The sequence below is a fragment of the Cimex lectularius genome, unplaced genomic scaffold (assembly GCF_000648675.2).
Source record: "Cimex lectularius strain Harlan isolate CLEC.00 unplaced genomic scaffold, Clec_2.1 scaffold90, whole genome shotgun sequence".
NCBI classification, from domain to species: Eukaryota; Metazoa; Arthropoda; class Insecta; order Hemiptera; family Cimicidae; genus Cimex; species Cimex lectularius.
Window position 1 is genome coordinate 95,310 of NW_019392684.1, and position 24,090 is coordinate 119,399.

At 34.6% G+C, this 24,090-nt stretch overlaps 3 protein-coding genes across 3 annotated transcripts in view; 1 reads left to right on the forward strand and 2 right to left on the reverse strand.

The window, feature by feature from the left end:
• LOC106666481 (mitochondrial carrier protein Rim2) overlaps window positions 1-8,369 on the reverse strand; it is a 34,598-nt gene extending 26,229 nt beyond the window's left edge. The window contains exons 1-3 of the mRNA XM_014393708.2: window positions 7,991-8,369; window positions 7,651-7,917; window positions 7,398-7,576 (exon numbers count right to left, since the gene is read on the reverse strand). Coding sequence (XP_014249194.1) covers window positions 7,398-7,576; window positions 7,651-7,917; window positions 7,991-8,037 — 493 coding nt within the window. The 5' untranslated portion in view covers window positions 8,038-8,369. The remainder of the gene's footprint in view (window positions 1-7,397; window positions 7,577-7,650; window positions 7,918-7,990) is intronic.
• Window positions 8,370-10,228: 1,859 nt separating this feature from the next.
• On the forward strand, window positions 10,229-14,946 carry LOC106666546 (2-phosphoxylose phosphatase 1). Its single transcript, XM_014393822.2, has 5 exons — window positions 10,229-10,485; window positions 10,563-10,670; window positions 13,115-13,282; window positions 13,341-14,335; window positions 14,394-14,946. The coding sequence occupies exons 2-5, from the start codon at window positions 10,571-10,573 to the stop codon at window positions 14,667-14,669; spliced, it is 1,539 nt and encodes a 512-aa protein (XP_014249308.1). The 5' UTR covers window positions 10,229-10,485; window positions 10,563-10,570; the 3' UTR covers window positions 14,670-14,946.
• A 2,069-nt stretch (window positions 14,947-17,015) lies between these two features.
• Window positions 17,016-24,042, reverse strand: LOC106666533 (mitochondrial 2-oxoglutarate/malate carrier protein). Its single transcript, XM_014393806.2, has 4 exons — window positions 23,503-24,042; window positions 20,647-20,883; window positions 18,188-18,592; window positions 17,016-18,127 (listed from the first exon to the last, which is right to left on the reverse strand). Exons 1-4 carry the CDS (start codon window positions 23,565-23,567, stop codon window positions 17,920-17,922), a joined length of 915 nt encoding a protein of 304 aa, XP_014249292.1. The 5' UTR covers window positions 23,568-24,042; the 3' UTR covers window positions 17,016-17,919.
• Window positions 24,043-24,090: the final 48 nt, after the last annotated feature.

The following is a 24,090-nucleotide window of genomic DNA, read 5'->3' on the forward strand; positions in this document are numbered from 1 at the left end:
CTGACATGAAAAAAGGCATCTGATCCTTGTTTACAGGAGGAGATAAAGAACAATATTTACCATTTGACAGAATAAAAAAATCATCTAATTTTATAGACAACAAATTTACCGTGGTTATTTTACGTATGTAAAATGAAACGCGATTTAATTTCTAATGTTGAAATGATTAAAACAAATATTGGACGTAAAACAGGATGTTGATGACTGATGTACCTTCATAACTTTGCAGATGTAAATTAGGATAGTGATGAGTTAATTTTACAATAGTAAAATGAAATGATCAATTTTTAATATTACAGAAGTTAAAAATATCTATATTCCTAAGCTTACAGACGTAAAACAGGATGGTGATGTCTCATGAGTTTCTAGCAGTTTCAAATTTTACATATATAAATTGAAATATAATTAATTTTTGAAACTACAGGCATTAAAAATATCTATGTTCCTAACTTTACAGACCTAGAGACAGGATAGTGATGAGTTTGTAATTTTAAAGAGATAAAGAAGACAATTTGATTATTTTTAACTTTACAAGTGTAAAATAGGATAGTGGGTTTGTGATAATTTATAATTTTACAGATGTAAAATAAAATATAATTAATTTTTAATATTACAAACGTTAAAACCATTTATGTTCCTAACATAACAGACGTGAAACAAGATGGTGATGACTGATGAGTTTCTAATAGTTTCTATTTTTTAAAGGCATAGAGAAAATAACTTATCTTGTCACTTTACAGTAAGTAAAGTGTGAAATGTCAAATGAATTATTATTATATCTAATGTTACAGACGTTAAAAGCATATGTTTCTAACTTTACAGAAGTAAAACAGGATGATGATGATGGGCTCCTAATATGACAGAATCGAATCAAGGAAACGTCATATTTGATAGGTTTGTAACTTTAAATGTATATGAAAAAGTAAAATGATATTTTTCCAACTTGCAAATATAAAGAAAGTAAGGTTATTATTTTGTAAATGTACACATATGATTAATTTATAAAGTTACAGACGTTAAAATTTACAGACGTGCAACATAGATACAAGTTGATAAGAAAATATACAATTTGCCAGTTTAACAAAAATCGTCATAAGTAACTGAAGTTTCTCATTTTTTTCAGATGTAAAAACATAACGCGATTAGCTTCAAATTTTAGAGATATTTTACTTAGAACTACATATCTTAAAACAATGCATTAAAAGAATGACAACACAATAAGTTTCCATGTAGACAGTACAATCGACCATTCTAAAATCTAAAACTAATTTTGGATGTGTAAAAAAATACTTAAAAATAAATATAAGACGTAAAAACCAAATTGGTTAAAAGTTCAATTTTTCTTTATCAATTTGTTTGTTAATCAAATATTGACCCGGGGACCACTTTTGTCCCGTTTTCTTTGTGAACGTATGTTTGCTTTTCTTGCATAAAACTGGCTCGAACCTAATCTACCTCTATCACCTCTAAACTGGCGAACCGTTCCGAGCAAACATCACGTCGAAACGCTTGGGTTCACTTTATTTGTAACGAATATAAAAAAGGAGGAAAACCTCTCACAACGGAGCCACAAACAATAAATACCGAAAGTGAGATATTTACTGCCTGTGTATGATTTAAAAGTTCTAAATATAAATCGTATACGACATTCAACAGATTTTGTACTGTTCAGCTGTCCAAACGGTCTAAAAATATTTGTAAAACCAGTCCTGATTTACAATACGCGGTTCAATTTTCCCACGAGAATCTTTCATTCATATCCTTCGTATTTCGATATATTGAACATTGTTTTTACGTAATATTGAAGATTAAATCCTAGGACGTCTTTGAATTAGAAAAAAAAGATGTTCTGATAACCTCATCATAACTTATTTGTTCGTGTCATAATCAATTGTCGAGTACTTTGAACGTCCTATTTTGAAAATTGTCTATACACTACGAAACTTCTAGTACAAACGACAAAACAAATAAAATCAATAATGCTCGGTAATTTGCACATAAAATTGATTTTATAACCGATACACATATATATGACCAACTAAAACAACGTACAGACAAAAAGTGGTCACATTTGACTTATTGAACAAGCTTTACATTGTTAATGATGATATTTATGGAAGGTATTGGTTGAGATAAAAAAGTCTGTCCCGAGCGGGATTCGAACCCACGACCTTCAGCTAAATACGCCGCTACTCTACCACTTGAGCTATCGTGACTTCGAACCTTACCTCTCGAATTTTCCCTCCTTTTTCCCACCTTCAAATAAACATTCATTCATAAACTGAAGTTATCTTCACGAAAGCTCTCCGTGGCCATTTCATTTGTCGCCGAGAATCAAATAGATTTCACGCCATTTGAAAAATGGCAAAAAGGAGGGAAAATTCGAGAGGTGAGGTTGAGATGGGAAGTAGTGTCCGAGCGGATCCAAGTCACGATAGCTCAAGTGGTAGAGTAGCGGCGTATTTAGCCGAAGGTCGTGGGTTCGAATCCCGCTCGTGACACTGATTTTTTATCTCAACCAATACCTTCCATAAATATTAATTAATTGAAAAATGTTAATTGGTCAATCGGACCACGAACTTCAATGGATGTTAATGATGATATTTATTAAAAAAATTAAAAATTTACTTTAAGGTTAAGATCGATCACCTTACCAAATATTTCTCTTGGGAAATCTATTATTATTTAAAGCTTTTCGTTAAGCATAAGGCTTTTTTCAGATCAAAGCTTTCTTAAGGGCTTCTCATTGTAGCCTTGGATTTTCCTCTCCCAGAGTAACCTATGTAAACTTTCGCAACGAAGACATGTTACGCTTTGTTTTTCTTCCTGGCAAATCTGCGCAGGTTCGTTTCTGCTGCTACGACTTTATAAATAAGTTTACTTTTGCTTTTCCACCTCCAAACGATGACAAGATAAATAGAATACAATATAGAAAAGAGAAGTTGCACCAAGACAACATTTATCAACTAAAATTAACATTTTTTGTGGAAACGTGTGATGTTTAGTGACCGTTAGCCAATGATTATTTGGAGATCGTGAGATGCGGTCTGGTGTGACGTAGGTTTTAGAAAAACATTTTCTTTATTGTTCCAACGTTTCGATCTTTATTGAGATCATCTTCAGGGCACAAAGTGTTTGTTTTCCGTGTAGATGTGTCATTCTTCTGTGTCGTGTTCAGAGTGCCCACACCAGACCGCATCTCACGATCTTCAAATAATCATTTTTTGTTGATTTTAAACAATTATCTCCTCATCCACCAACTCTTCTCCTATGGAATGCAAACGGCTTGAACTCCTACTTCAAAGAACTAGAAATACTTTTACAATGAAAAAGAATAGACTTAGTACTGGTTACGGAGACACACTTTACATCACGATCTAATTTTTACATTCGAAATTTCAGGACTGACCATCCCATGGGTATTGCTTGTGGAGGTACTTCTATCTTAATTCGCAACATCTTAAACCATTATCTAATTCCTAGCCAATCTTCTGTATCTTTACAATACACTGCCATTAAATTGTCCTACTCACCCTTTAACTTTACTATAGCAGCTATATTGCCCCCCATAACAATTCTCACCAACAGTTTCTATCTTTTTTCCAGAGCATTGGCCCGCGTTTCCTGTCCGGCGGTGATTACAATGCAAAGCACCCACAGTGGAGCTGCAGGTTAGCTAATCCACAGTGTCCTCTCTGCTCAACTACGTATCTCCCCCTGATCCTACGTATTGGCCCACTGCTACTAACAAACGCCCAGATCTTCTAGACTTCTTCATTACATCCCAACTCTCTTCACTTCATGTTTGTACATTGAATGATCTCTCATCGGATCACAGTCCTGTTATATTAACTATCGACACATATCCCATTCCAACTGCCCCTAGGGCTACATTAATTCACAGTCCAGTAGACTGGAAACAATTTGGAATAGTCTTGGAGCAGAAAATAAATATCAACCCCCCTTAAAACACACCACGAAAAAGGAAAAAAAAATTACGTTATCTATAACTGAATCCATCAGTAATTCAACAATTCACACACATCCACAAAACACCTATTCTCTCCACAACGTACCGCTTTATAGTCGCTACCTTATACGATCAAAAAGACAAGCTCGTGAAGAATGAGAAAGAACACGTTATCCTTCAGATGAATAATGAATGAATCCGTGAATAAACTAACACATCAGCTGACTACGGAATTGCAAGCATATCGCTCCGACCGATTCATACGATTTACTGGAGCGCTAACAATAGATAACAAATCGCTCTGGGCGGCAGCTAAAAATCTTCTATCTTACCACAAAATATCTACCCCGCTTCGCCAAGTCGACCGCAGTTGGGCCGTCAGACGAGGAAAAAGCGAATGCTTCTGCCTCTTACCAGACCACAGTATTCACCCCAGGTGTGAACATCTTAGACCATACTTATTCACAACTAATCAAGGAATAAATACACTCACCGATTCCATTATCCCTCCCTCCTAAAGCTTTTTCACGTTCTGACGTTCATTCTTGCATACAACACCTAAAATCAAAGAAAACTCCATGTTTTCATCTTATTACCCCAAACATAATCCAACACCTTCCCAAAAAGGCCATCATACTCATTACATACCTATTTAATTCTGTTCTTGTACAACCCTATAGCTTGGAAGTACTATATTCGAATGTTCCCTAAGCCAAAAAGCCAACACATTGTACTACTTTATACAGGCCAATAAGTCTACTATCCACTTTGGGTAAAATTTTAGAAAAACTATTGAAAATTTTCCTTTGAAAAATTACACACAAAAAAAGAGGGAAAATTCAAAAGGTGGGGTTGAGATGGGAAGTGTCCGAGTGGATCGAAGTCACGATAGCTCAAGTGGTAGAGCAGCGGCGTATTTAGCCGAAGGTCGTGGGTTCGAATCCCGCTTGTGACACTTTTTTATCTCAACCAAAACCTTAATTAATTGAAAAGGTCAAGCTGACTACGAAACCTAATAAAATGTTATATACGACGTAGGCAGAATCAAAAAGGAACGAGAGACGAAATCTTGGATGTTTGGACATGTTGATGAAAAAGTTACGTACTTTCAAAAAAGATTACAACAAAAAAACAAAATGCAACGTGAACTTGGCTTGAGACTATAAAAGCCAGTCAAGATTTAAGTCAATAGGCGGCGAGCTATTAGGGACTTTTGATTTGCAAAAATTCAACAAATTGAAAAGAACATAAATAAACAAACGTATCATCAAAACAAACACGAGAGTAATCAGAAAAAATCCCTAAGGTACTATATAAACTTTTTGGTTAAATAAACAAATAAAAACTTAGGAAAGGAGAATCGCAATTTTTAAACGAGCTGTGGCGTTAATAAAACAAATAATATTACATCTAGTAAAGAATTTCTTATTCCGATTGTCTTCTTATGACTGATGCCCTTATAAGCAACGTCTTAAATATGTAAAAACTCTGATTTTACTTAATAAATTATTATTAAAATTAATGCTGCTTTGAAATCGGGAACAAGAGCATAAAGGACTACACAGCAGAAAGCGTACATTCAAGAGTAAAACAGCATACATTCAAGCCTTAGCATCCAAAGGCCATCAAGCAAGCGACTCGCCTACATGATCCCCTACCTAAAATATATAATGCTAGATGTCGTAGATAAGCCAAAAGAATATGGGGCTTAGAACCTTTCAGTCCAGACCAATTTGTAGCTACCTATTGTTGCTAAACATAGCAGATTAAACCTCAGTCGTAAATGACTGGACTTGAAATTCTTACCTTAAATCGTTGCTTTACCTTCTCAACTACTTAACCTACTCTTCTTCAAGTCTAACTTCAATCCTTTCCATAGCAACCAAATGTCAACTACCTACATTTCTCTACACGACCGCCTTTACTTCTACGAGCTATTTAATTTTCAATCCCTCCTCACAAAATAAAAACAATAATTCTGAAATTCCATGTGACACAAGAGACCTGGGATGCAAATCATTTGGATGTCCAAAAACATAAAAAAGTGGAGAAACGATATGTATAACGTTACATATATAAAATGGTCGAGCGCTTCCAAATAATAAAGGACATGTCGAGCAAAAAATTTCAATAAAAATAGAGAACTGGTTTTAACAAATCGATTGGTCAATACAGGATTTTAAAATGAAATCCACTCTTGCAGTTTAAATTCACTTTTCATTCTTTTACCAATCTAATTCACTGTTTTGCAAATTAAATTCTATCTTCACTCCTTTACAAATCAAATTCACCCTTTTACCAATCAAATTCATTCCTTTGCTAATCAAATCCACCCTATAAATAAATGTAAATAAATGTTGTTAATTTAAAAATCTTAAGAAATGGCAAAAACCATTTCAAAATCGATTCAGAAAATATGTGACTATGGGAAAGCAATTTTCCATTCCTTTTTTCATAATATCTTCCTGTATCATTCGCAATTCTTATTATGAACGTTATTTGATTTTTTTATATAGTACATTATTAGCGGGGATCGAGCAAATGTATTCAAAAAAGGGAAAAACATTCAAAATTAACACTAGTAAAAACAACAAATAATAATTTAAAAAAAAAAAATTAAATATAATATATATGTTGTCATACATGATTTGGAAAAGAGTGAATTTAATATCAAAAAGGTATAATAATATTATAGTAACATAATAACCCTGAGCAATTTTGAAAAAAATAAATCAAAACCTAGGAGGCAACAATCTACAAAGGCAAACAAATCTCAAAAACTGCTTTCTTAGAGTCCTTTATAGAAAATATATGAGTTCCAAATATCCAGAAATCTTAATAACAAATAGATTTAAAAATCATAACAATAATTAACGATTGTTTACAGGGAAAAAAGTCAATATTAAAGGCAATCCATTTTATTGTAAATATGTTTACTTTTTTTAATGAATATTAAGTTTCAGTTTAAACTTTTAATTTATTTTTAAATTTTATATTAAGGATGATTGAAACGTTGTTTCGAATTTATCAGAGAGTGAATGGGATGAACTGGGTAAGGGGGAAAATCTAACTACGCAGTTACGTCGGTACAATTTTTCAAGGTCTGTCAAGAAAAAAAAATAGTTTCCAACCCCGGTCGGGTTTTTGTTGATTAAATTTGTCCGGGTTAAAGTTAAAATTTATGTTTGAATCACTTTCATAAGGAAAATTTGACTGTACTTATGGTTTTACCGTTATGCCCTACGAGACTGATGTCACGTACTCCACGCCGAGTAAATCAATTCCGAGCCTACCTGTTGTTATTAATGAAAGTTTTAAAAAAATGGTTTGTTTGAGGGGTTCGTGTACACAACTGAATGTTTTAACTTTTCTGAATGGAGTTTTTTTTTACAAAATAAGGTTTTTTTTTTTTTTTTTTTTTAAATACCTGCACATGATGCTGAGAGAACGTGTACGACGGCCGTGTCGGGGTTGAGAAGGGAATTGAAGAAGGATTTGGCTTGAGAATAGGCACAGAAGTAAATTGCACGAGATGGAGCAACACCGACGAGATTGGGTCCGAGCCCTTTGAAAAGGGCCTTTGGCCCTTCGTTTCTCACGATCAGTCTGCAAAAGAGAAAATCGTCTTGAGGGAGTCGAGTGGAAAGGGTTCGCCTCAGAAAAAACCTAGCGACCTGTACCTAATGCACTGAAGGAGTCCTATCGTTTTCGCCGTCGGCTTGCCGTAGGTCGAAATCGCGAGGATCTGCGTCGCTTGCCTCGGCGTCAAGGTGTTGATCTTCCGCCTCTGGTGGGACGGCATGACCGATTTGCACGTGTGCCTGCTCCCGATGTCCGGGGAGGCGATGTTGGGCACACGTACGTGGAAACCGGAGGACGAGGACTGGAGCCGGGTTTTCACCACTTCCAAAGGGCACGTCACCACTGCGCCCACCGTACCGGCGACCCTTGAAATTCATCCACATTTTACTTACAAACGCCGAGAAAAATTAAACCCGTCGGCGGAGTGACGAGACTTACCCTCCGGCGACCAGGTGAATGATCGTGTCCCTCTGAGACTGGCTCATGGCACTATTTATCTACACCACGGTTCGATTTTAAATCCCTTCGTACATTTTCACACTCGGGAATCTAAACTAGACCGGACAGTCTCGCGCGATTGGAAATCTAAAAATATCGGTTCACTTCACTCGACTACATGACGTACGACAGAGCCGAGTGGCGTGGAACGGCCCAACACTTCATACTATCACCGGATTTCAGTCGTAAAGAACGGAGAGCAGCTCCTGCCAAGTAGTAACCTCGAGAAGAGCGAACATTTCAATGAGGACGGGCGCGTGGACCGTAGAGGGGGCTGGCGACTCCTATCACCGGTACCCTTCGAAAATTTACCCATCGGTGGGAGAACTTCAGCAATTTCAGAATATGGCCTGATTGCAGAGAACCTGCCGATAATCTGGACAACTGGCCCCGAACCCGCTCATTTCCAACTGAAACGCACCTGCACCTGGCAGAAGAGCATTTCCTCAGAATCACATTCACAAAGTTGAACTCACTCCACATTCTATAAACAAAGCAAAAAGCTGTTCTCAGTTAACATTAGTCACTAAAAATCTAAATTGAAATGTGTACTACTTGGGTGAAAAAATCAAACTGTAAAGAAATATTATTATTAACCAAGCAGTAAACAAGCATACACATGACTTTTGATCAACCTTTTTTGATAGAATATTAAATCCAGCCTGCAGCTGTTCTCAATTAAGTTTATGTCAATTTAACTTATTTTGAGATAGATTTCTGCTCCTTGGCTGAAAAGTAAAAAATCAAACTATACAGAAATATGATAGCCAAGCAGTAAACAAGCGTATCACATGACTTTTGAACAACTTTTTTTGATAGAGTATTAAATCCAGCCTTAAGCGGTTTTCAATTAAGCTTTATGTCTACAAAAATCTAACTTATTTTGAAATAGATATCTACTCGTTGGCTGAAAAGTAAAAATCAAATTATATAGAAATATGATTTCCAGGCATATCACATGACTTTTAATCAACTTTTTTTAAATAGAATATTAAATCCAGTCTGAAGCTTTTCTCAATTAAGCTTTATGTCAATAAAAATGTAACTTATGTTTTGATAACTTTCTATTACTTGGCCAAAATGATCAAACTATACTGACATCACTAATCATCGTACAAATTTTGAGATTATCTTACAAGAATGTGCCAGTGATAATGGTAATGATATTATATAAACAATTGTGGAGAGAGAGAGAAATGTAAACTAAATAACATTATTTATAAGGCACCAGAACTGATTTTAAAGACGACATTAGAATAACAAAATCTGATTTGTCAACTATTGCACCTTATTAATGAAGAAGTCAACAGATGAACGCTTTCAGATTCGGAAATGATAAAATTCGCCCTATTAAAGTAATTTTTGTGAATTCACCAATTCCTTAAAAAATACTTATGCTCGGCAGTATCTTCTGATTACTCATGGAGCTATGACCCAACAACGTTTCAGTGAAATCACCTTAAAAAGTTCAGAGAAGACCTTTAGCTACAGCAAGATCCCACTGTAACCATAAAGTTACATGGATGCCCAAAAATTGTAAAAAAACGAAAAAAAACTAAGTACTGATAATCAATCACTGAATGGATCAATGATATCTTACAAGAATAACATAAAAATACTTTCTCAAACTTGGCTAACTTCAGATGTTTAAGGACTATGTACTGTGACTCAGTAAACTATGTTGTCTACATAAGAATAGTTTCTTTCTCTTAAATATGTAATTAATTTCGTTAATTAAAAATATATGTTTGTATCATAACAAAGATGTAAATTTGTATTGAAATTTTGTCTTATTTTGTTTGTTTCTTAATTTATCTATTTCATTTTAATACTATATTTCATAATTATTTATGAGATGTTATCTATTTGTAACTGGGTTTTGATCCGTACAAAATAAATTAGTAAATACCTAAAGCTTTTTTCGTCTGAGACAATACTGAAAGTCTCGCCAAAGTTGCTTTTGGCGCTTTCCAACAGAGTGACGGGACTTGGCTTTATTCTCAAGTTCCAAAATGTTTTATATATTCTTTATAATATTATTAACTAAATCGTTCAACATTTTTCAAAGTTCATCATAAAATACTGATGAACTGAAAAATGCAAATAGATAAGAACTTTTTTTCTTTTTTTTATCCTGTGGTTATAGTCTTTTTTTAGATCTTGTATTTACAAGAAAATAGTTTAATCTTTGTTATTGCATTCCTTTAAAAAGTGATCGTTCAATTGTTTTTATCAGACTGATCAAAGTTGACGTTGGCAGAATTGGTGGTAAGCTATCAACGACCCTGATCTTGTATGTTTGTGATAATGCTTGACGTTTGTGAGACGCCGGGCTGTCAGTGATTCGGCGTCAGACTGAGCGATGTGAATCTAAAGGGGCAGCGGTCACCAGGCGATTTTTCCGACCAGTTTGAAATATTATGGATTTACCTATGGTGATTTGAACAAATTGTCGTTTTGTTGGTATTGAACTTGGGCATTTTTAATTTTGGCCGTTTATACTTTTTTTTAGATCGAGAAATGGCACCGTTTCCATCCTACGTCCTTAGGCTCACATTCCACCACAGAGCTATTTACTGCTACTTGGTACTTAGCCTGTGGATCTTAATACTACTTGGAGGTATGTAGAGAAACCAATGGGGAAAAAATCAATTTAAGAACCTACGAAAATATTCAAATATGACCCACAAGGATTTTAACCGTGAAACAAAAAATTTGTAGCAAATTTAGAAAAAAATAGATAATTTTAAAATATTTTGAAAACTTGGTCAAGTGTTAAAAACACCATTGTCCTATAGTTTAATATCCTTAGAACTCTAGTAATTTGTTATGTTTTACCTTTTATGTATCAGTATTACTACATGTTACTGAAAATTTGTGATTTACTGAAAATACTAACGGAATACAATTACAAATTTCTGATTGCTCTAAACTGCTAAAAAATGAATAGAGATATTGTCAATTTTGTACTATTTACATTCCCTAGCATTTTTATTTTATTTTTATTATAAATTGTATTAAAATTTATTAGAAATTATTCATGTTTTTTACTGAAGGAAAATTTAATTAAGGGATTTTGAAAAATAAAAAGTTTTAATTCCATAATTTTGTTTATTGGACTCAATAATTTTTAAACAATTAATACTAACAATTGATAGTGTTTAATGTCCTTCGTTTGCTAAAACCTCTGCACACACCTGTTAGGCATACATTTGTCAGGTTGTCACTAATTTCATAAGGAATTTCACTCCGTAGATGTTGCAACGCTCAGTTTTTGTAGGTCAACTGGCTACGGATGGTGATCGAAAAGCCTTCTCTGCAACACATCCCACATGTGCTCAATGGGATTGAGGTCTGGAGACAATGGGGGTTGGGGGGTTGGCTGATTTTTAGCTATTCTAAACATTGATTAACAACTCTGCCTTTATGAGGTCTGACATTGTCATCCAGAAATCGCAAAATCCTGCCAATGAGATCCCTGGTTTGAGAGATGTATTCCTCGATGATTTCTTGGACATAACGGACTGCAGTGAGGTTGCCTACAACAATACGGAGTCTAGTTCGTCCTCCAGTTTAAAGCTCAGACCATTACATCGCCTACACCAAATTGCACTAAAGGGAGCATGAACTTGCGCATTGTACGCATCCCATGTTCTCGGTAGACCTTTGGCGTCTGTTATCACTATACAGATAGAAACGCGCTCATCAGTAAACATCACAGCATTCCAATTGGCTGTTCTCTTCTAGGTGCTTGCTGCACCATAGTGAAATCAGTTTGTTAGTTTTTAGCTTAATTTTTTAATATAGTTAGCTCATAGATGTCAACCTTCTGACTTTTTTCAGTGCTTAACTAATTATTTAAAAGTTGTTTACATCTAGGGTACGATCGGTAAAAAAAGAAATGCGAGGACTCTAATTTATATATATATCAAACATTACATTATAGCAAAAGATTTTTTGTTTTTTTAATTTTGGACATTCAAGTTAAAATATGGAACCAGTTAAAAGCTACAGTAGTCTAATCTCACTAAAATCAGTTCTTAAGTACTTGATCAATCAATATAGTATTTACTAAATAACTATGAAAGCAATGATTTTCTTCTAGTTCCAATAGTAGCACTATACTGTTCAAAATAAGAAACTTTATTATGCTTTGAATTTTAACTTCTTCCATATATTTTACTTCGATGTTCAAAATTTAAAATTAAAAAATCATTTGCTGTAAATTAGCACTAAATTAGAGTCCACACATTTCTTTTTTTTCATACCTGTAATGTAAGAAACCTATGATTCATTTTCCATTAGCACAAGACCAAAATTTGAGCACTCATTGAAAGAGTTAAAAATGTCAGTGAGAGTAAAATGTTGCAAAAAGTAAGCTTGTGGTACCCTAGATGTAAACAACTTTTAAATAATTAGTACAGAACTGGAAAAAATAATTTTACTTAAAAGCCAGAAGGTTGATATGTCTGAGCTAACTACATTAAAAAAATTAATTAAGAACTAACAAACTGATTTCACTATTTAAATCAGTGTTAACTACAACTGGTTGAATATATAATAAATTAACATTTGATGATTAAGAAGAAGTTTAAACTTCAATAAATTGGAAATTCGTTATATCTGAAGTGTGAGAAATAAGGTGATGAATAAGTCATTAGTTTTAAAGAGCTTATTTTGCCGCATTGTTAGGATTCAAAAATCAGAAACTTGGCTTAGTTGCTAAATAACGTTACTATCTTTACTACTAACTACTTAATTAACTATATTTTAACCTAAATAATGTGTAATAAAAGAGGTTATTATTGTAGTTACACTCGTCTCTCCCCCGGGTTCAAATTTCAGCTGTACCCGGAGTGCTTACAAATGAATGGTGCTTAAAAGAAAAAAAGACTGGGGTATCTAACCTCTGCTGTTGCGAACTCCAGTTATGACTAACTATTCATGTGTAAACGGAAAATTTTGAAAGCGTTGAATGAAAATCTAGAATTTCAATGCCCACTTAATAACAAAATAAAAGTATGATTGAAAATTAGTATGAAATTAACTTGTTTGTCTTTTCAGTCATGTACAAATACATAGGAATAGAGTCAGATTCACTTAATTTATTAAAACACCACACAACTGATTTTGATGGGCCCAACCTCAGGAGGCATTTTCCATTTATTTATAAGTCAAGGAAAATTATTCAGGCTTGTAATCCATACCAGCGTATAGCAGTGGGTGCTGAAGGTAAAAGCAAAAAATATATTAATATATTTTTAAATAATAATTTTATTTTTGTGTATAGGTAATTCAAATCCTAATTATACTCTGGAAGGAATACTTGTTTTAATAAGGCATGGAGACAGAGGTCCTTTGACCCATGTACAAAACATATCCAATGTGAATTGTGTCGGGCCTTATGATCCTCTATACGCTACCTATGAAAACTACATTGATAACATCACAGCTACACCGCTCCGTCCTCAAATTTTGGGTTCATCTTTTCACGGAATCCCCTTACTTCCTGGGAACGAGTGTAGCCTCGGCCTGTTGACAAAACTGGGCGCTTCTCAACTTCTAGCTACAGGGAAAGCTCTGAACAAAGTCTACAAGTCTAGTTTACGTTTGAACACTTCGATGATAAAGGACGATGTGATAGTGTTTTCAACTAGATACAGAAGGACGTTACAGAGTGCCCTTGCCTTCCTGTTCACATTCATTGAAAAAGACAATTTTCATAAAATCGTACTTCAAGAAGCACCGAGTTTGTCTTTCTGCTTTGAAGACTGTGCGTGCCCTTCAGCAGATTCTTATCAGAAAAACTTCTACAACGAGAATTATCGGAGGATAAAATCTCATCCAGCAGTTCTTGAATTAGTGAAATCACTGTCTTCAATTGTTTATGAATCTCCAGATCGAAAAATTTCATCTGATCCCCATTCTTTAAAAGACGCGTTGCTCACATATGTCTGCCACAGTGCCAATTTGCCTTGTATCGATTCTTATTCAGCTCAAGAGACGTGTGTAAAATTAGAACACATTTCAAGCCTCTTTTCTTATTTGGACTCAGAATACAAGCAGTTTGGTAGGAGCAAAAACTTAAAAAGACTTTGTATTTTAAGAGCTTATGGACTTTTGAAAAACATTGTCTCGCAGCTCTTAAGGATAGTGTCAGAGAAAAGGCCAAAAATGGTACTTTACTCAGGACACGACAAAACTATATCATACTTAGCTTTAGCTTTAGGTGTTACCTCAAATGGAGTGACGTCTCCGCATTACGCATCACGTCTCATTTTTGAGGTAAATGTATACATTTAAACATACAAATCTTCAATATTTAAAGAAATTTTGATTTTAGGTTTACAAGACTCAAGATCAGAGTGCATCATCCCAAGCCGGACCTATCGGAAGTGACTACTTCTTCCGTCTTGTCTTCAATGGGAATGATGTAACAAAGAAGGTAAAGTTTTGCAAATCATTCGAAAATATGGCAGACACAAGAAGTAATGACACTACAAATAAGAGGAACCATACTTTCTTTCTCTGTCCGATCGAGTCAATTGTAAGATTTCTACACGACGACTATTTCTCACCTTTCAACGCGACCAATATAAAAGATGCCTGCAATATGTGAAATAATCGCAATATTTTTAATTGTAAATAATTATCTCGTGTTATCAGTGCAATATGTGTTCTATCGTTTTTAAATTGTATTTGTATATATTTTCAATTTGTGATTCCAACTATTGTACCTGACATTTTGTAAAAATTAATCGACAGCAATAATACTCACCAGTTATATAAAATTGTGATTTTATTATTCCTCCCTGGTGTATTGTGCAGTCTTGACTAATGCTTAATTATATTTTAAATCTTGTTTTATTAAAGACAGTGAAAAATTTCATCTAGAATGTTTGTTACTTTTTTAACTAAACACACCATTTATTTTTATGCCATATATTTTAATTGCTAATGCATTTCAACCCTGGTCCCTCTTCAGAACTACAAGATTTTGTTATGTAAATAAACACTCTTTCTATCAAAAACAGTAAGAAATCTTTCTTTATGACATACCTCACTATTTAGCTAAATGTAACTCACAGGTTAATTTATTTTTAATCATGAATTTTAATTTAAAACATTAATTTTGAACTGATAAAAAGTTATCAATAGGCCACTATTTTGGGCCAATAAAAGATTTACGTTAAATTAATTTTACCTTCAACTATGTTAATGCATTAAAAAAAAATTTAAACTTTCAATTTTGATTTTTTTCTTTCACACTTCTCCTAAAAAGTAATTTTCATGAATAGGCATAAAACAATTCCTCGGTTTACCTACCAGATATGCCAATAATCTTTTAAATTTAATAACAATTAGAAAACGATTATTATTTATTCATGAAACACGTACAAAGGACTACTGCAAGGAGGAATATTCAGCCCTATCTTCAATACTTTTTTTCAAGGCCTTATGAAATGTGCATAATAGCTAAGGGTCATGGGGGGAAGGGTATTGTGAGAAAACAGCAACACTAGGAATGAAAGTCAGACTACAATATCTATGAGCCAAGATTCTATTACACTAACCACTCAGCTATCGCGGACCCTTATTAGTTTCTGATCTGATCACAATGACACAACAGTTGGAATAAAATTGGTGCAATATCCTGATGATACTGCAATTAATTTGAAGGATACTAAATGTTACAATGCTAACACCCAGCATCAACTCTATGTTAGATAGAGTCCATATCCCAGTATCTTGAAATTAGCAGAAGACATGATACAAAAACCGCAAAGCAAGATCAAATCATGGCCACCTGCAGTTACTACGGTATAAGCTCAAGTTCTGGAATGGTCTTGTCCTTCACTCTGCAGCCAATCAGAGTGGAGCATTTCGAATAAAGCTGGGGCACTGCCTAACTGACTTCAGACTTGTCTACTCAACAAGCTCTCACCAACTTGATACTGATACTTCTCCCTGACCAGGTCTCAACAATTGCTAATGGATTGCCCTCAGCCGACTTGTCTATGGGGGCACCAGAGGGGCTATACCTGCTGCATCAGAGTCCCTTCAACCGTTGCAGAGTCAACCGAATCACTACGTCCACGACCCCTGACTTCAGCTAACAGCTCTTTCAGTCACGGACCTCAACCAACAGCTCACAAAACACTTCCAGTCACTAAAGACCTATAAGCTTTTCGAAAAGTTATTACTAAAAATAAGAAAACTATCCAAGGCCACCAATTTGGATTCTGATCAAAACATTCCAGACCAAATACACCAAGTAACGGCTGTAATAGAAAAAATTACTCAAGAAAATTTTTTTTTTCTATCCTTCACAGGCTTTTGATAAGGTCTACATGAAAGAGTTAACAGTAAACTAAGAGGGATGCTACCAATGTAGTTTGTATAATTAAGGTTTTGGTTGAGATAAAAAAGTCAGTGTCCCAAGCACATAGATTACAAATTTGAAAAATGACAAAAAGGAGGAAAAATTCAAAAAAAGGTGGGATTGAGATGGGAAGTGTCTGAGTGGATCGAAGTCACGATAGCTCAAGTGGTAGAGCAGTGGCGTATTTAGCCAAAGATCGTGGGTTCGAATCCAACTTATGACATTGACTTTTTTATCTCGACCAAAACCTTAATTATACAAACTACATTGGTAGTTGAATTGATTAATTGAAAAGAATTTATTTGGTCAAGCGAACAGAACTAAAAAAAAAATAGTGGGAGTACTCCAAGGGAACTTACTAGGCCTAATACTTAACCTCCTACATACCAGTGATTTTGAAAACAAAAAGTTTGGGGGTGATAAATCTTCCAAAATCTTTCAAAAGGCGTTTACAACAAATAAACGGGGTGAAAACCACAGCTTATCAAAAATACCAACAAATAAAGCATGTTCATTTCACAAAATTTTATTAGATGGCTATTAATATCTGGGATGTAGTAAAAAATTTCAGTATAACAATAGTCAAATAACAAAAATATATATATTTTATTTAATTGAAACCAAATTTTAAAAAATTAAGTTATTTGAACATATCTTAATTCATTGCAATTAGTCAAAAATTTTAACAATTTATAACAGACCCAACATTTAACAATTAAAAAAATGAATCACTTAATCAACAATAGCACCGTTTACCATATTTTTCTTTTATATTATTATTAGCACATCTCCAATTTAACAATGCATACTGTTATTGCATTCTGTTCAAGAACCTATACTCCCAAGAATATTTTTTTTAAACTTTTAAAAACAGCAACAAAAAACAGAAAATAATAAAATTATATAATAATATTTCAGTCCTGTCAGCATTCACAGATCTTTCAATAAGAATCATTAGCAATTTTAATATTTATCACAGTAACATATTAAGTAAAATGGTGGTCTTTGTATATCTATAGTCTTAAAGTTAATCACATTACATTGATTGATTAATAATAAATTGCTGAATATAACTTTTTCTAACATGTGGTAGAAAAACCTGAAGTATGTTTGCAACTTAGAATATTGTCATGGTAACATTCAAATGATAACAAAATATATCAGTGCAAAAACAAATAATGTAATATCCTTGTTTTGTTTTTCCCTCATAAAAATATATGCTTTTTGGCAGTTTGAAAAACAAACCCTATAATCTATATATAAAAATAAATTAACCCAGCTTATCTACACCCTTTAAAACGTTTGCATAATAATGCAAAACTGTAAAAAGTATGAAAAATAACAAATGACACACCAGGTGCCCTTATCCTCATTCTAACCCTTACTAACAGTCTATAGATTGGAGTTTCCAACTTCGCGTATTATTATTATTATTTAATAACTACTCAGGTCCTTCACCTTAAAAAATGATTTAAAGTACAACAATTTAGTTTTTGTAAGCATAATTTAAATAAGCTTTGTTCAACTGTTCCAAGAAAACAAATGTAAGTACTGTGTGAGGACCAAGCCTGGCGTAATATGGTGTAAATCCTTTCCACAAGGCGAAAAACCCTTCATTCCTTACCACCTTGGTCAATACATCGACAGAACCAGTAAATTCTGGTTTTCCATTGATTATCTTCATATTTTGTACCCTGGAACAAAACAGTAAATTATTCCAACCAATATTTAAAAAAAATAAAAATAAAACAAACCTTGTTTTGGCAATATCTACAGGCATTGAGGCAAACGTGGTTATCAGTCCAGAAATCATACTGGCGTAAAAATGAAGCAAAATGCCATCCTCGGCTATTTTGCCTTTAAGTAAGAGCTCTTTTGCTTGGGAGTATGAAGCCAGCTGTGCTGCATTAACCACCATAGCCCTGCCCATTGTAGGGATAGCACCTCTCCATAGAGCAAGAACTCCTTCCTCCTTTGCGATTCTGGCCAGAGCGTGGATTACACTGGCATAGTTGCGCCTTTGCTCCACTGGAAGTTTACCGTCTGTTGTCATTCTTACCAAAGCCACTTCAGCCGGTGTGCCAACAAATGCACCTGCTGCACCAGCCGCCATACCCAAACCAGCCTTCATAAAAAAAGAAGGAGGAGTACCTTCTTTCCTAAATTAAAAAAAAAATATATATATATGTATATATATATATAATAATAATAAACTAATATAATAATACAAATAAAGACTGATCACATCAAGCCTTGAAATTTATAATTAATTAAGGTTTTTAGTTGAGATGAAAAAAAGTTAATGGCACGAGCGGGATTCGAACCCACGATCTTTGGATTGAAAAATGGCAAAAAGGAGGGGAACTCATAAGGTGGGGTTGAGATAGGAAGTTGATGTCTGAGTGGATCGAGGTCACGATAGCTCAAGTGGTAGAGCAGCGGCGTAGCCGAAGATCGTGGGTTCGAATTCCGCTCATGCCATTAACTTTTTTTTTCATCTAAACTAAAAACCTTAATTAATTGTAATTTATGTATCAAGCGGACCACGAAATTAGTGAATTTACTTGAAATTTATAATCACTTTTGTGTTAATGAGAGCAATATAAATTTTAATGTTTGAATAAAACTTATTAGAAAATGATGGGATATTTTGGTGAGGTCAGCAAAGAATCTTACTTGATCGCTTATTTTGCCTGTAAGAATTGTTTTGATATGTTTATATTCAGTGGCTGGTCTGTGTTCTTTCAATTATGCTCTCATGTACCCATGGTAGTTTTTTCATGAGGACATCTGACTCTTGAGTTCTGAGTTTGTATCCCAACTTAGCCTTTAGAATTTTGTTTGATTCTTGGTATAATGACAATATCCTGGATGATCCTGAGTATAACACAATATATATCCTTAGTTTTATTATCTCTCTCTCTCTCTCTCTCTCTCTCTCTCTCTCTCTCTCTCTCTCTCTCTCTCGCTCTCCCTTTTCCTTTTTTGCTATCCCTAACTTTCTCTTTCCTTTCTCCCGTCCCCTCCTTCAATCCTACTCCATTCCTCTCCTCTCTCACACCTTATTTATCTATCTGTATCTATCTGTTTCTCTTTCCTCCCATCGCTCACTCACTCTAACGTTCTTTTTTTCTCTCAAGACTTTCTTTTATTTTTAAAACACGTAGACAATAATTTAAATAAACGAAACGTTGTCTCTCTTCCCATTCAGTCTGAGGTAGACCAAGGAAATTATTTCATCGCCCTGGTTGAAAGCCTCGATGTCTTCGGCGCTCATCTTGAAGCGTTTCGGAAGATATACACTTATCGTGTCGTTGTGGTGTTTCAACGTCGCAATCAAAGTCGTTCCAAATTTGGTCATAATGTTATCCAATTCGTCGATGATGTATGGCACTCCGATCTGGAGATCTTTCAATCTATAAACGACACGAGGCGAATCGTTCAATTTGATAAAGAGGCCACAATAATTAAACGATAATAAAAGTTGTTGAAAATGGAAAATTGACGTACGAGTTCATGTTGGTAGCAGCCGATGTGCTCTGATCAAAAGCTGAAGGATATGTGATCCCACCCTTACCTAGACGTCACCACGCCGGTAACCTTCCTGACCAGAATCTACTCTCGTCAAACACGAGGGGGTCGAAGAGGTTTGTTTGCATCCTTATTTTTTCCTTCTGACGTTACTACGCCGGTAATCTGACCTCGCTTGCATATTCGTACATGCCTCGCCCATTCTTGAAACTTGACGAACATGTTTGTGCATGTCTCTTTCACGTCTTTTATCAGTCGGCATAATTTAGAGTATAACCCATTTATTATATTTTAAAGAAAAGGGTTTCGCTGAACTATAATCCATTTCTGGATTCAGATCCTCTTCTCTTGGTCTCACAAGATGCCAGTGCATCTTCTCAAATGGAAAATGTCATTGCTTCAGTATCCAAGACCTCTCTTTTATATTCCAGGCAAAAGCAGGTTTAAACACTTACAATCAAAGGAATCGTGGATTGGACAGCTTTGTTGAATTTATAAGATTATCCAATAAAGCCTCAAGTGCGCAAAATTATTTGTTGAATCTTGGTTCAACTCCCCATAGGCCAGGGAACAATGCTTCCCTGAGATCACCAAAGCTACAATACGACTACCATGCAACATGGATACACTACATAATTAAGTAAATAATTAATAGCGAACTTCAGATAATAAAAACACTTACCCACTAGCTAGGGTGAACAACCAGTTGTATATGCCGAGCCTTGTAGTCGTGTAAGTCGCTTGCCTCAGAAGACCGGCTGATAGCCCATTGTACAATGACAAGAAACCTTCATTTTTGACAATTGCACTTACAAGGTGGAAACTTGTTTTGTACTCCTTTTTGGTGCCACCCATACCACTGACCTGCATCCTGTTCTTGATGAGATCCAACGGCTGGACAAAGAGGGTGGCAGACATCCTGAAATTTCATATATTAAAAAACAAATATATTTTTAATTTTTGCATTTGATAAGGGTAGACAAACATCTTTTATCTTTTATTTAACTACTTAAATTCTAAATTAAACGGTAGATTCGGTTAATTACCCCATATAATAATCCAGATAATCACCAGCAATGAAATTGTAATCTTAAATAAACTTTCCCAATTAATTGGTTGGGTCTGTTTTCATAATGTATATTTTTAATAGATATAGGAATATTCAATATGTAATTTGTAGATCCTACTATTTTTCAGTTGATTCAATCCTCCATCCAATTTATTACCTTATATTCAAACATTTAAAATGAAAAAGTTAACTGTATGCTGACAATCCAATTTCACAAAGGATTTTATAATTTTTTTCAACATTTTACTATTCGATTATTTAATTTATTGTATATTTTTAGTAGAAAGTTGTACTTTATCATTGATCAATTTGATTAATGAATGCTGTTTTGTACGATATATACAATTTTACTTTTTTTTCATAATGTGACCTAAACATAGTATTTAATTTATTTAAATGAAAGTTTCAACATGCCAATGAAATAAAAAAGACAATGCTATTTATTTTCTAGAAGATCGACATGAATTTATTCTATGCAAACTGCCACGCATTTATCATTCAAACAATCAATAAAAACTAGCCACTTTAACAACTAACAATTGTCCTTTACTGAATTACGCAGATCCACTTGCTGGCCCATCACCTCATACTCAATACCATCCTACTCATATACGCTCCCATCCTTTATCCTATGACCTCACCTCTATAATGTCTTCCTTCCTCGTTGAATTCAGTATACTCTCGTTTTAATACTCCCAACCTCCTAACAATAGTTAACAAACTAGTTTATAGTTTTTTTAACTAGTTTCTCTCCTGACTCGAACAACTCCTTAAAACTTCTTCAAGTTTTAAGTAGAGTTGTGTCTTGTAGTAATAACCAGGCAGAAATGTTGTCCAATTTAAAAGTTCCAACTTGGATAAAATTTTAAAAAAATCAGCACAAATTGAAAAAATTAAAAGACAGTTAAGTGAGCTGTACATCATAAAGGACCATAGAAACCACAATGGCTGAACAGATATGGACAGAAATGGCAAATGAAGATTTAGAGAATTGGACTATCAAAAAGGAAAAAACTAAGGGAAGAGACAGATGCCATACTAGGAGTGCCAATCGATCCAAGTTATAACTTCACCAACAAGTAAAAGGTACTTATACTAGAATGGGAAAAGTGGGCCAAAGGAACACCTCTGAAGGCCAATTCCTACTGGTACACCAACAGCTCAAAAACAGATAAAAGCAAGGGAGTAGGAATCCTCGGGATAAATCCGAAGACCTAGGTAAATACAATACTGTTTTTCAATGTGAAATCATAGCAATTAAAAAGAGTGCCAGAGAAATAAAAAGGCTAGGAATACATACCAGGAAGATAGTCATTTTCTGTAACAGTCAAGCAGCACTTAAGGCCTCATGCACAAAAATCATATGGTATTGCGCTGGCAAAAGTCAGTAACATCAATGATCTGTTGGGTTCCCATGCATTCGGATCGAGGCAATGAGAAAATGGACATTAATAGAAGCGCAATCCACAAGACTTACAAAGGAATTACTTGAAAGTGATCGCAACAGAACCAGAAGTTGGAATCCTGACAACGCACTGCTGCCTAAGAAGATCCTACACAGGGTAGGAGTACAAAAAGAAGAAACATTATGCAGATATTTCCAGGAAGAAGAGGAGGCCGCAGGACACATTTTGCGAGGGTCTAGGTAAGTGCAGATTCTTACAACTAAGAAAGGAAAAGCCGCAAGCAATTTTCTGCCCTAAAGCTGGCAAGGCTATGGAGGTTGATTAAAAACCTGAACCTGGCCAGTGAGTTACAAAAATATAAAATCACTTAGATCGAGCCGGAAAAGGCCTTGTCATCACGTCTTTTATCGCTATCCCAATTGTTCAATAATAGTTCAATTTGAATAGAAAGCTGTATTTTTATTGTACATAAAACCAAAATATGCAGCTATGTATAGGTAAAGTTTGTCCCGGGGAAAAGCAATTATGCAAATAGCTTATTGGGAAATTCTAACTTCCTCCTATTGAGTAAATACACAAGTGGGGCAATTGATTTCCAATCTAGTAGATAAAACTATTTGCCTTTTAAATCATACTTTTTACCTAGATTGTAAATTCCAATATAACAGAAAAAAATACAATTTTTGGAAAGGAAATTTTATTTTTGGACGTATTAATAGAATATTTTTTACAAAATAATTAGTTTTTTTTAAATATTCGTTTATGGCTGAAAAATAATTTTCTTACTTGCTTTTGTGTATAACAGTTTGAACGAGGACATTGCTTTGCTTTATTTATCAAATAAATAGTTTTGATGCAAAAATTGTGGTTAGATGCTAAAATGAATGGAAATAAAAGAGAAATAGGATTAGGAGGGTAAATTTTTTCATTGACAGCTGTCAAATTTCTTGCAAAAGAGATGCTTAAATATTTTTATCACTGCCCTATTGCTATTATTTCTTATACAAATGTTGAAAAAATTAAGTGTATAATATTAGAATTTTAAAAAAAATATTGAACATACCCTGAAAGCCCACCGAAGACGAACTTCAGGCCATTGGGGACCTGCTTGCTCTTTGGAGTTGACATATTCAAAAGCAGAACTGCCGAATGAGACGAGAAAGTGAAAGAAAATAGGAGTCAAGGACCAGCGGTGAAAAGGAACCCAAGGATAAAGCGAAAAACGGCCTTTTTTTTAATCAAATAATCAAAACAAGCGTCGATCAGGGGCAAACGGGCCGAGTCACGGCTCGGCCGGATTGACGGGACGGATAACAGACGCGGATAGATTCGGCAGGAACGCCGGCCGATTTTCACTCTGGCTGGGCCCGGCAAGGGTGACAGGCGGCATCCTCGAGGACGAAATCGGCCCTCGACTTTTAGTTCCGACTGGAAAAGGGTCGGACCGAGGATTTCAACGGGGAATTTAATCGGCTCAAATCGCTCTCGACGACACTGGCCCGCCAATACGAAAAATTTTGAAAAAGAATTTACTAGTGTACAACAAAATATTTGTATAAAAATCAGCCTGGTTTTTTGTTCAGTTGTAAATGTTTTAAATTGCATGCCGACCAGACAGACACATGCTCTTGAATCAGCCTCAATCTCAAAA